Source organism: Geospiza fortis, unplaced genomic scaffold (assembly GCF_000277835.1).
Source record: "Geospiza fortis unplaced genomic scaffold, GeoFor_1.0 scaffold381, whole genome shotgun sequence".
Lineage (NCBI taxonomy): Eukaryota > Metazoa > Chordata > Aves > Passeriformes > Thraupidae > Geospiza > Geospiza fortis.
In genome coordinates, this window is record NW_005054348.1 from 1661392 (window position 1) to 1674083 (window position 12692).

Sequence of the window (12692 nt, forward strand, 5' to 3'; positions counted from 1 at the left end):
AAGAGTGTAATTTTTAATTGGCTGTTAGTTCTTTGCCTTTTGGATAGACCTGCAAGGGCTAGAACTGTAGCCTCACTTGTGTGAGGAGTGCCCTATAACTGGGATTTATCTGTATTGTTACATATTATAGTGCCTAAAGCTTTAGGCAGGATTTTCTAGTTAAAAAACAAAACTGTATGACTGCATTGCCCCAGGAAGGACCTAAGTCTCAGAAATGTTTCTTCCTTTTTTCCCCTTCCTGTGTGGGGAAAGTGAATTGCTTCCAGCCTCCTCCTGGGGATGCAACTTGCTATTTATTTTTTCTTTTTCCACCTGTGCCTGGCTAAAATCAACAGACACTGAAGCAGAATCATGCACTTGTTCTTGGGACAGGTGAGAGATTCAGGCATGCAGATCCTGGACACCTGGTCCTTGCAGCCCTCGTTGGCACAAGGTAAATACTGTTGGGTAAGGACATAAAGAGATGTGAAGCTTTTCTTCTTTTCCTTTGTGTCACGGGAACACAGGAATGCAACTGAACAGCAAATTGTGTGTGTAAGTTCTGTTGCACCTGAAGGTACATATCTCTTGATGATCAAATATGGAAGGCATTTCACTTCACTGTCATTGTAGAGATAGGACATAAGATTTTTCCTGTAACAAATGTAGTTGAAACAATTTTCCTGTCACCATCTTTTTTACTGTATTTGATGTACATTCTGTGACTATGCTGCCTATGAAGTTTTGCTGTGTGAGTTTGATGACTTAGTTCTTTATATGTTAAATTAAATTTTAAAAATTTACAGCTCTTTTTTTATACTGAAGAACAAGGTTAATTACACCGTCCATGATCTGTAAACTATTTTAAATTCCAGCTCCCTGTTGGAGATCAGCTTGTCAACACTGTCTGCCATTCATTTCAGAGTAGCAGTACATTTTCTTGTACAACTGACACAATGATTGTAATCCCAGAGGTAGTGAGAAGACAAAGACAAAAATGTTTAATTGTTCCCAAGTCATGAAGACTTGTGTGAAATGGTGAAAAAAGACTTGGTGCAAACTACATAGGTAAAAAGTAGGGCACTTGCTGAATAACTAGTTCTTCAGTGCCTGAGAAGGTAGGTCAGAATATAAATTTAAAACAATGAAATATAGAGACTTGTGTAAGCTGGAATAATAAGTGTTTTCCTAGTTTTCAGCTGATGATCTGTGCTGTCATTGTATGTGCATGAAATACACTGTGCCACATTTTCTTGAGTTGTGTTTGATGGTTGGGTTGCCTTTATCTGACCTTGCTTTGTGCTTTTCTGGGAAATGACCTGTAATATGTTGTAAATAATCTTGATGCTCATGTTTATAAAGTAGCAATCAGCAATTCATCACTTTACAATTTCTCCATATAGCTATCCTATTAAAATGTAATATTTATTAAAATCAGAATCAATGTTGGAACTGCTTATTGAGATTTAAACACTTCTGAATCTTTGCTATGTTTGAATCTACAAAATGCAAATTAAAGTATTTTCTGCTACACCTTCTTTTTGTGGATGTAATTTTTTGGTGTTTCATTCGAAAATATATTTTTGCTTTTCATTTATCTTTCAATGACACTTGGTAGCTATTACATAAATTCCTTTTGTAATAGTCATGTAAGATTAAAATTATGAGCAGATTTTCACTCTCACTTAAATTTCATTCAAAAGATGAAGGTAACCTGTATATTTCTTGCTGTTGACATTGCACTGTGGTGTGTGTGCACATCAGGAATCCATTGTAGAATTACAGTGTGTTTCTATATGAATATTGCCAAATATAGTCCCTGCTTAAGTCCAATTGTTTTAAGATACAAAAAGGCTTATTTAGGAATTAAGTCTGTTCTGCCCCTTTCTCGGAATATCTTATAAAATCAGTTTTGTGAATTATTTTTGGTTTGTTCATCCAATGGGGGTCTTCATGTTGAAATTATTTCCCTAAAAGGAAAATAATTGTCTTTTTTCTTCCATGTATGCATTTTTAACAAATTATCTTACTGAAAATTTGATAGAGGTATTTCATCCTCAGCTTAGGTGAGTAAGTGCCTGTTACAAGGGTGATGATAAATTAAAATTAAGATCTTACCTCTCACATTGTTGTTCAAATCTCCTGTGTTTTAGAATTTTTAGGTCATTACTATGGTTGGTTACAGTCACTTGCCACTTTTTTTGTGTGCATACTGAGCATAGGGCTGAAGTTTGTTCTAAGTGCAGAATTCTCTTACATTTTTACTGTGCAGCTGTAACTGCTGTGAACAAAATGAAATTTCTGCAGACTTCTCTTGCACTGGGTCTTCAGGCAGTTTTGTACAAACATGATTGTAGAACTCCAAAGGGTTTAATAAAATTTCAGTTCTTCTCCCAACCCAGGGTTACTTCTTTTAATCTGACTTTAATTGGCATTTTTTTCTTCCATGAATATATGTGAAGAATGCAATGTTAGCTTTGGAGGGCAAATAGTTTACTTCTGCTGGAGGCAAGGCTCATGCTTTGGCTTTCCTACAAAGACCCCAAAACCCAAAGATGCTGTGGAAGTCTTGATGTGGGAGTATGGCACTGCTCTGCCTTTGGCTTTCAAGCAGATCTGATCAGATCTACTCCTCATCCCTTCTTTTTTTACCCTGTATCTTCTCTGTGAAATGTGCACAAGAATTCTCAACTACTTGTACTTCTTGAAGTCGAGCATGGGGAAAACATGACACCCATCCACCATTTGGGGATGCTGTAATGCACCTCAAAATGGAATACTTTTATAGAAGTAAAAGTTACTGGAAGTAGTAGATTTTTCTCCTGGGAAAATATGGATTGAGTTACAGTATTTGTTCCACATAGATAAGGAGAAAGAGATGCTGGGGATGCAGAGTTCTTCACTGCTGATAACTGGGCATAATACAAAGACCTGAAGTAGAGTCAAGGTTTCTGTTTGCCTTAGATTGGTAATAATTACTTTTAGGCTTACTGTCTGCAACATTGCATCCTGGAACAATATTTATCCACCATTACCCCCCCAGAGCTCACTAATTTATCCCTGAAGATAAAAGGCTGAAGCACAGCTTTTCTGCTTGCTTGTTATGCAGAAAGGCACTTTTGAGGTTCTACTGCTTTATGTACTCCTGGCTCTTGTTCTATTCCCACACTGCAATTCTCAGGTTTTTAATAAATAAGTCTGTTTATTTATACTGTTCTATGTATCCCTCTCCCTGGTGAGGTATTTGACTTACCATGTTACCTTACCATGTAATATACATAAATCTGATTGATGGACATGATTGCATAGCTTTACTTTTTCAAGCATACAAATTTTCAGCTTGTTTTGCAGTTCACAGTGCTCCAGTTAGAGCAGATGCCCACCTCCACTCTTATGAGACTGTCCCTAAAGCTGCTGAGAAGATACAATTTTCTTACTTCCTTAGAAGAATACAGGGTACAGATAACTTCTAGCCTCTGACTGTCACACCACACTGAGTAAGCAGTGACATCCAAAGAGTAAATTGTGCTCTGAGAACATAGCAATAACTTGAAAACACAGTATTTAATTGGGTTGATATTGTTTTCTTACAGGCTTTTATGTGCACATAAAAATTGCAACTGTCATGCATTTGAAAAATCTATTCATGTGTTTACAGTATACTGATCATAATAATGTATTTCTAACTATACACAGTGTAAAAATAAAAATACTTAGAAAATAATTATGCCATTTCACTTCATGAAATTTGCTCTTTTAAAATGAGCATAAAATGATTAAATTATACCTTCTAACAACTCTATTCAAAGCCAAAATACCATGGCTTAGAACAAGGTATTAATTGGAACAGTCTTCAAAGTTTAAATCATTAGCTTATACTTCTCCTTGAACTATGAAAAGCTCATGGCAAGGTTCTTCATTTATGTGTGCATAGGAAAATTTCTAAAAACCAAAAGGTGAAGAAAAGTTGCTAAGCTTTGTTTTTCAGAATATTGGCTTTAACACTAGAATGTCCTAGAATGCTGTAGTTGATTGAAGTTAAATAGGGCTCGGCCGGTCTGTGTCCAGTGCTGGATCTTGTTGGAGGGATCCTATGTAAGCCATGAAGCTGTTGTTCTGATGGCTCCAGTCATAGTAGTCTGGAGAGAAACTTAGAAAGAAAATAGAAGAATTAGTGACTGGCAGATTGGTTCTTTAAGCACCTAGTTAAAGAACACGGGCAAAATGCAATTATGTAGAGATAGTTCTCATGCTGAAGTGCAAAAATAAACCCCCAGCCAGGGGACAGGCAGCTATTTATTTTTCCAATCTGTCAATTATTTTGGCCCAAGTGTTTATTATCTATTTCCTGATTCTCTCAGTTCACTAAAGACCCCCCTCCAACCCCTTCTGATTTGCTGTTCCAGAAGGTGTTGGAAAATCCCAGAAATGGCGCTGCTCATTCCTGCCACGTCCTGGCACTGCAAGGAGATCTAAACCTCCTGTGTCTGTGTCCCAGAGCCCAGGACATGGATTGCAACTCTGCCATGCTGTCTTTTCTCCCATGAGCAGCATGACACAGTGCATGTGGCTGGTTTGGCTTCCACTGGGAGCTGTGCATGTGTTACCAGTGTGGCTGGTTCCCTGATGGCTCAGTGTGGAAAACGGTGCCTCTGGCTCCAGGATGGGATACCAGGCTGGCTCAAAACCATCTCTAGCATCCTCCATAAGCTTAGTTACTATGTGAAAAACTAATTAATGCAGGAATAGGATGACTGATAACTGTAAATAGTGAGTGTGCAACTTTACTGAGCCATGGTCTGGGCTCACAGACAGTGACTACACTGTCTCACCTGAATGAGTGACAAGAACTAGATCTGGGTTACATTAATCTATTCATATCATAGTGTAGGTACAGCAACAGCAAAGGGATAACATGACTGAGACTCCTTTCAGGGCAGGATAGAGTGCTGTCAGTGCCTTTCCTTCTCTGAATTGGGTGCTACTATTTTTCATGTGAACTGCTCCTTCCTGGACTGGAATCCTTTCCCAAACATCACATCTGTGCAGAGAAGACAGAATTTTTGTGCCAGTTCGGGTTGTGTGGGATTTCAGCAATTTAGTGGATTTTTCTAAGCTTTCACCATGTGGGAAAGCTGATGCTCCTTTCATTTTAGGTCACCCTCGAGATATTTAGCCATGTTACAGGGCAACCTAAGTTGAAAGGCCTCTCACTACAACCCTCACAAGCTGCTGCCTGTGCTGTCCAGCTTTTCCTTGCTCTGCCTGAGCAGGGAGACAGCTGTTTTTCTAGGCAGTCTTGCTCTCACACTTGAATTAGTAAATGGAATTTTTGAAGCCACTCTTGGAAGAAACAGAGGACGAAACAAAGTTCTGACCTGAGTTTTTCAATGAGCAGTACATTGGTACAATTCTTAAATTATGTAACTATTTTCATTCTTGTGTCTTTATGGTGTCTGCAGTGCCCTTGGACCCCCACATTCACTCAGTGCTGCCTGTCCACTTCAGCTTCCCCTTTTGCTTCCCCTCACCCTGCTGGGATTTACACAGCAATTGCAGCTAGACAATTCCCATCCGTCTTCTGTGGTGTGTCAGAGTTCCTGCTCCTCCAGTTTCTGTTTTGGGCAGCAAGAGGTTCACTCTTGTGTCTCACCTGCCCTGTGCCCCCTGTGGTGCAATATTCCAGGCCAGATCATCGTCACTGTCGTATCTGCGGGGATTGTCAAAGAAGTAAGACCTGGGACTGAAGCCATGGCTTGGGACCACTCCTGCATTGGCCTGAGGGAAGGGAAACCTCAATCAGTATTTGCAACTTGTATCAAATAGCTGTTTATCAATTGCCTGGTACCTGACTTCCAGAAGAAGTTGCTGCCAACTTACCTCATGGTTTCCAAAATAAAACACATAGTTTTGCATTTGCTGAAGACAACTGAAATAGTTTTGCATTTACTGTTCACGTCTACCAGCATAGTGATATTCATCTCAACAGCTTTTTATGTATCCTTATTTCTTAGCTAGCACCTGACCTTCTGAAGCCACCAGTCTGCATTCAACCTTTCTGCTGAATTCCTGTCCATCCAGGACACTTCATGCTTTCAGGCAGCTGACTTGAAATGAGCAATAGGAAGCTGCCGAGGAGCTGAAGGAAGTGTATGAAATATCTAAAGAGATTTGATTTTTACCTCCCACATTGCTAACACTCCTTCCTGGTGCCTTACCTCCCTTACCACAGGAAATGATCATGTTGAAACTTGGCATCCTGCTTAGTGAAAAGTCCCTTAGGCCCTCACCAACCAATTTCAGTATCTAATCTACAGTGAGGGTCAAATGTGCTGTGAGGGTCAAATCCTGAGGTCCGGTCCTTTGACAAAACAGGGAAAGGAGTGTACATATAACTCTTTCATTGACAAAGCATTTTCACAACTTTCATTTACAAAGCATTTCCCTGTGAATCAGAACAGAAAACATACAAGATGCAAGAAATCAGTTTGATTTCAGGAACAGTGCAGAGACATCTAAGAACCTGCTGAGCCTCAACCACTGATTCACTGCTCCCATCCCCAGGGAAGAGGGGTTTGCTGTGCCTGTGGATAAGCCAGGATGACATTTTCTCCCAGCCTTAAAAAGGAGATCAGTTTGATCTCCCCCTTTACTTTATGTGTTAAATAACTTTGACAAAGATGGAAAGAGGATTAAGTACATCTCTGTCATGTCCCCATTTTCAACATTTGTATGGTTAAAGGAATGGCAAGGCATAGGGCCACATGCTGCTGTAACCCTGTGTCAGCACCAGAGCCAACAGACAGCTCATTCCAGGCTATAAGCACTTATTATTTCAGTGAATTATTTCATATTCACTGATTTATTTCATATTTGAGTAATACTCAATGCAGGATGCCTCTATTCAAAATTTTTGTTTCTGAAGTTCCAAATGAACTATGAAACCAAAGAACTATTTCTCAGGATCGTTTATTAAAAATTAAAGAATAATTTTGATTTTTACCTAATCAGACTTGTTGTTATGATTTTTTTAACTAAAGGAGGGTTAGCTTTAATTCTAACCCCATGCTTTCTGGCCAAGTAGCAGCCTATTGAATGCATTAGCCTAAAATCCTGTGGCCCTTAGTCTCCCTCTTGTGGCAACCTCGCACTGTAGTTCAGTTTTCTCTCGCTACAATCTCTTCATTTTTTGTTCAGTTCTACTTATTTCTGGTTTTCCACTAAATATTTGTCCTATGTGAAAAAAAAATCTATATATGACCTAACCCATGTGACAAATAATGTTTACCCTAAAAAAGTTATCCATAAAAGAAGTGATACTGATTGCAGTATACAATTGCAGATACTGAGGCAATATCACTGATTGCCTCTTCTGAACTGTGTCTTTATGGAGATTTAAGGCTTTCTGCAAATTACAATGCAAAAATATGTTATACGTGTTACTGCCATGCTCTTGTGGGAAAATACTGCCTGTTTGACTCCATTTGAGCTCTTGTTTGATTAGGATTCCAAGCCTTCATGGGATTAGCTTTTCAAAATGAGTGATTAGATCACTTCCATTATTTTCATTCTCTCTGAATCTCCCCCACACTATCCAAACTTGGCCACCAGGTCTAGCCTTACTAAGCCCACCTTAAATGAAATGAGATCTCTCTGTGGTCACTTTTTGGAAGAGCAAGACCTCTGGCCTATACTTAAAAACATTTCTTCTCTTTGCAGTTGTCCTGGTTAACTCCTAAGCAGGAGTGAGTCTGAGATGGTTTTGTCATGGACACTGGGATCCATGGGGTTTCTTAGTGCAATGTCAGGTATTGCTTCCTTGCTCATCTTGGCTTTATCATTGTCCCTGAAACGTGCATATGAGGATAAAACCCATCACCTTGTCTAGGTTATTCTGTTGTTTCTTTTACTTGTGTATTTACCATTTACATCCCTTTTTAATAATATTAGCTTTGGTTTCATTTGGCCTACAGAAACAGAGACATTACCTCAGTAATCCTACTGAGGGCTGGTATTGCCTGTGTGCCTGCCAACCAGCTGACCTGGAGACATTGCCTACAGCTACAAAAAAAATGTTTGTCCATCTATTAACTACTTAGATATTAAGGATATTTACTGGGAATTATCCTTACAACTCACACCTTAATCTCTGGTCTTCTGAAATAGCCAACAAGTCAGCAAGTGCTTATTATGGCCACTGGTCTTTGACTTGGAAGAAATTCAATCTATTATTTCATAACCCTGTTGAGCTGTTAGCGCACAACCATTTTCACTGCTATGTGATGAAAGGTGCCAAGTTTGGATAACAAACTCCTTTTCCACTAATTCCAATAAAGTGCTGCTTTATCTCAAAGGGAAGCTGTCCCTACGCTTAAGAAAGTTCCTGATTTTTTAGATAACCTCCCTGAGAACCTGGCCTTTCTTTCTGGATAAACCTGATGAGTTTCTTTCAAGAGGAGTTAGCACAAAGAAGCGAGAAGTTTTGGTTGCTCTTATTCTGCCAAGGACACATTGAAAAAGAGAGGTCAGAACATAAAGAAGCAGTAGATCCCTCAGCAGCTGAGCCCCTCAGACCTGCCTGGACATTACACTAGCAAATACACTAACAAATTCCACTTACTAGGTCTTTTGTAGGGTTTCGGACACGGAAGAAATACACAACCAAGGAAGTAGGCAGGAGCTCCCAGATGAAAAGGATCACTCCAAACACTATGTAACCTGCATCTCCCAGCTGACATTTCAGATCTGCCTGTTGAAAAGTAAAAGAGTAAAGTGTTTAAAAATAAAAATGGCAGCTCATTTGAAGGTGCAGGAGGCAATGCCAGAAATTCCATTCTGTAGAGCCAGATCAACCTGGCTAATGATTAAAGGCATACTAAAAAAAATCAATGTGCTATCTTGGGTACATGATTTCCCTTTCTTCCTCCTCCTGTCTTTCCTTCAGAAATATCAGTTTAATGCAAAGGTCTTCCCAGCTTAAAAGCCTGGCAAGCAATCACTTGATGAAGTGATTGCTTGATTACCTGATCAAATTCAGGTAATGAGAAACTAGTTTTCCAGTCCCTTTCCTGCCGGAAATAATTGTAAAGGAACAATCAATGGTCAAGGGCTTTGCTTTTAAAAATGAAAGGCTTGCGTCTGTTCAAACTGGTGCACATTCTAAGGCTGAATAACCCTGCTGGCACTGCAGCCCTAGCTGTGATCTTCTCTCTAGATGTCCACCATTGCCCCTACCTACAGAGGGCAAATCTCGTCCTTTCATGTGTTTTGCACAGAAGAGAAAAGGGTGTTTCTGACCAGTGACCTGAGGCAATGCTACAGTACATTTATTGGGCTGTAATTTTAAAAGTGTCTTTTGAGTCTGGTACCAAATTGAGTACCCACTCCTTCATTCCAGGCTCTTTACATACAGTTCAAATAACTTACCCAAAATCCATGCAACCCTAATGTCACAAGCCAGAATAGATGTTCAAAAAATGTAGTAGTAACTCAAGGGCTAAAAAGCATTCCAGTGAGCTCCCAGTGAACAACCTCTGCCTCCAGAGGGCAAACAGGACCAAGCCAGTCTGGCCGTACCAGCCCCTGTTACTCCAGACTATAGGAGTCAGAGAACAAGTTGTCTGTCACCTGCAAAGGGTCAGCAGGAGCAGCAGCAAATCCTCAGGGCTTAACAAGAGGGAAGTTGTTTGATTCAGGAGAAAGTCAGGGCCTAATGCCCTTCTGCCTAAACCTCTGTGCTCTAATTCCACTGGCAACACCTGCAGTCCTCTTCTCTGCACTGCAGCAGGGCTGATTAAAGGTCCCTTGACAGACCCTACTCAACTTACTCATAACAAGGTCCTCAGGGCAATCCTATCCTACTCTTTACCTACTTCTTAATTAGAGTTTTACCTATTGCTCAACAGAAATTTGTTAATGGCTGCAGGTTTGCTTGGCCACCTGGGCAATACAAGGTCTTTGCATGGCTGGGAACACTGCTTTGGGTCTGCAGGTGCTTGCTGGTTGCAGGGGAGACAAGGGATTTTGAGGCCAAAACAAAAGATACTCATGATACAGGACCTGGCCCAGAGCTGGAAAAATACTGGGACTTAAATTCACTCTTCAAAGCAAAGAAAGGAGCTAGATGCTGAAATTTATTAGAATTCAACAAAGAATCCCCTGCTATTTCCTTTAGAGTTTCTATTACTGTTAGTTTGCAGTGTAAATTGTCACTTGTAATTAAAGGTTGGGAAGAGTCGTAGCCTTATCCTCAAACAACAGAAATTATCATGTTAATTCCAGAATTAAAGTAAATAACCCCACAGCCCCGGATGGCAGTGAGAGATGTTATGATGCCTTAGAACTGAGCATTTCAGTGGAATCAAGTACTTCTCTAAGTACAATACAGTCTTTACAGTGGACAAAAAACATGCTTTAAGAAAAGGTGCTCTTTCTTTTGACAACAAAATCAAGGTAAATACAAGACTGATTTTTAAAAATTATTTGTCTTGTGGTTATTTTTTCTTTTAGCATAGAACTGGAGTTTTTATCCTTATGCCAAAATTATCAGATATTTGGATTCCTGGAGCAAAACAATCTTACTGCCTTGAATAAAAGAAATAAAATAGGGTTTGAATATATTTATTCCTCTTGTGATAGCATTTAGGAAGTCAATCAACAGCTAGAGAATTAGGTTTTCTCATTTGCAAATATTTTCATACTTGCCTGATCTGACACGTTGTACCAATCGTAATCAAAAGAGTTGACTTTCTTGGTTTGGGAAAACGATAAGATGAACAAGTTGTAGCAGGCTCGTGAGGTATAAAGTAGTATAACAGTCACTCCTATGCTTGTCACCTGACAGACAGATGAGCCCTGGAAGAGATTTAAGCACAGGTTATTATTCATAAGGGAAGTTGAGAACAATTTTGCTTTGCATGGACTTCAAGAGCTGTCATGCTAGTCTGTCTCATGCAATTGAGTTTTTGTCTTTCTTCCTTTGGCTAATATATCCTATTTTACGTATATTCCTGTATTTTATCAGCACAGTGGTTTCTAGGCAACAGTAGCAGTTCCAGCCCTTAGCAAGATGGGCTGTGACTAATTTTTACATTTTATTGAACAAGTGCTATTTTCAGAGCAGAGAAAACACAGAAGACCCACACTTGGCATGAGGTGGAGCGACAGAATTCAGCCTTCAGCTCCACACTAGCTACAGAGCATCCTGTATCAGATGCTGGCTAGCATGATGCAACCTTGCATCTTTTTACAACTGCTTGCTTTGCACCAATTTCACAAGTACAGAGCAGGTCATAACAGTCAGCAGTTAAACACAGCACAGACAGGAACAGAACATCCTGCCTCAGCTAATGTCAACACAGAAGAGACAAAGTGGAAGCACAGCCTATGAGCAGAGTGACCATGGCAGAGCAGTCAGAGTGGCACCTTGAGCACAAGGGGAGGAATGACACTGCAAATGTGAAATTGGAACAGTTCCTAAGCCCTAGAGAGAAAACTGGACAAAGCAGGGGAAAGACCTTGATCCAGTGGGAGGATTAAGTGCCTGACTTGCCACTATGTCAAGTGGACAAGGTCACTGTCAGGGGCTGAGACATCAGCACAGGAGTTGTATCAGGAAGGAAGCGTGGAAGGAAGGAATCCAGGAGCCATGGCTGCAGGGACCTGTGTGAGTCTGATCAGAGAGGCAGGCAGATGTACAAAAATGGGACTGGCTTTGAAAGAAGCTCCAAGTAAATTCTTTGTAGTTGGCTCTGGAATAGTGCTTTGCACAGCTAAAGGAGGAAAGCTGGGTAAATGTGCTGTGTGCATTTAGAGGTAAATTGCCTTGCAGTCATTTGCTTCTCTAGCCCTGCCCTCTCACTCTCCTGGCAGAGACCCACACGGGGAGGATGAGTTCCTTCCGACTATATGAGAGAGACAGGCCGAAAGAGGAGCTACTTTTCCCTGCCACAAGACCTTTTAAATCAGTGCAAGAGACTGGAAAGTCAGCATCTTATTCCCTCTGCTCACACACTGCTTCCAGGTTTGCAGCTGAGGGTCACAGGTTCAAAGCACTGTGGTCGGCAGAGCAGACACAGCAGAAGGGCTAAAGAAGTATCAGGGGAAGTCATCAAGCCACCATGTCCTGAATTCCTGGACTTCAGGAGACTACCAGGGCTCCAGTGCTGCTCACCCAGGTGCTGTTGAGTATTAGCCCTGCAGCTTTATTGACCCAGCTCCTCAGTCTGCCCTCCCCAGTGAGCATAAGTTAAGAGAAGCTCAGGGAGCATTTGAAAAAGTCTGTGGAAAACAAGCTGGCCTGTCTTCCCAGCAAAACAACATTGGTTCAGTGAACAGCCAGGCTCGGAAAATACCCAGTGCAGTCAATGTCTCTGAATTCCAGCTGATAACAGCCTGGAAACACCAATACCAGGCCATAACCTGCAGCCATGTCAGGAGTGAGCCAAGTGACTGCAGCTACTCAGGAACTGAAGCCAGATCCATAGCAGGCAGGGGTGAAAGCTGTGGCAATACCAGCAAGCAGGAAATGCTTTAAACAGGAAATGTTTGCTAGGCACTTCTCTGTTCTCCTTCGACACTAACAAGTCAGTGGTGCTGTCATGGAAACCGAGGGAGAGAGAGCAGAGAGAAGCTGCTGACTGGCACATACCATACCCCAGCTCGGTGGCATTTACAGATTGCAGATAGCAGAAGCAAAGAGCAGAATGGTGCTG

At 40.8% G+C, this 12692-nt stretch overlaps 2 protein-coding genes across 4 annotated transcripts in view; one reads left to right on the forward strand and one right to left on the reverse strand.

The window, feature by feature from the left end:
• Nucleotides 1-1512, forward strand: part of ERO1B (endoplasmic reticulum oxidoreductase 1 beta) — a 28345-nt gene extending 26833 nt beyond the window's left edge. The window contains exon 16 of the mRNA XM_005423224.2: nucleotides 1-1512. This exon is cut by the window's left edge and continues 2197 nt beyond it. The gene's annotated coding sequence lies outside the window, so the exon portion shown is untranslated.
• A 2015-nt stretch (nucleotides 1513-3527) lies between these two features.
• The window catches only part of GPR137B (G protein-coupled receptor 137B), a 25324-nt gene continuing 16159 nt past the window's right edge, over nucleotides 3528-12692 (reverse strand). For 2 of the 3 annotated variants that reach the window (XM_005423197.1, XM_031058774.1), the window contains 4 exons: nucleotides 10684-10833; nucleotides 8600-8728; nucleotides 5633-5757; nucleotides 3528-4129 (listed from right to left, as the gene is read on the reverse strand). In XM_005423197.1, the coding sequence (XP_005423254.1) occupies nucleotides 4018-4129; nucleotides 5633-5757; nucleotides 8600-8728; nucleotides 10684-10833 (516 nt within the window). In that variant the 3' untranslated portion in view covers nucleotides 3528-4017. The remainder of the gene's footprint in view (nucleotides 4130-5632; nucleotides 5758-8599; nucleotides 8729-10683; nucleotides 10834-12692) is intronic. The other variant, XM_031058775.1, reaches the window with a different exon arrangement.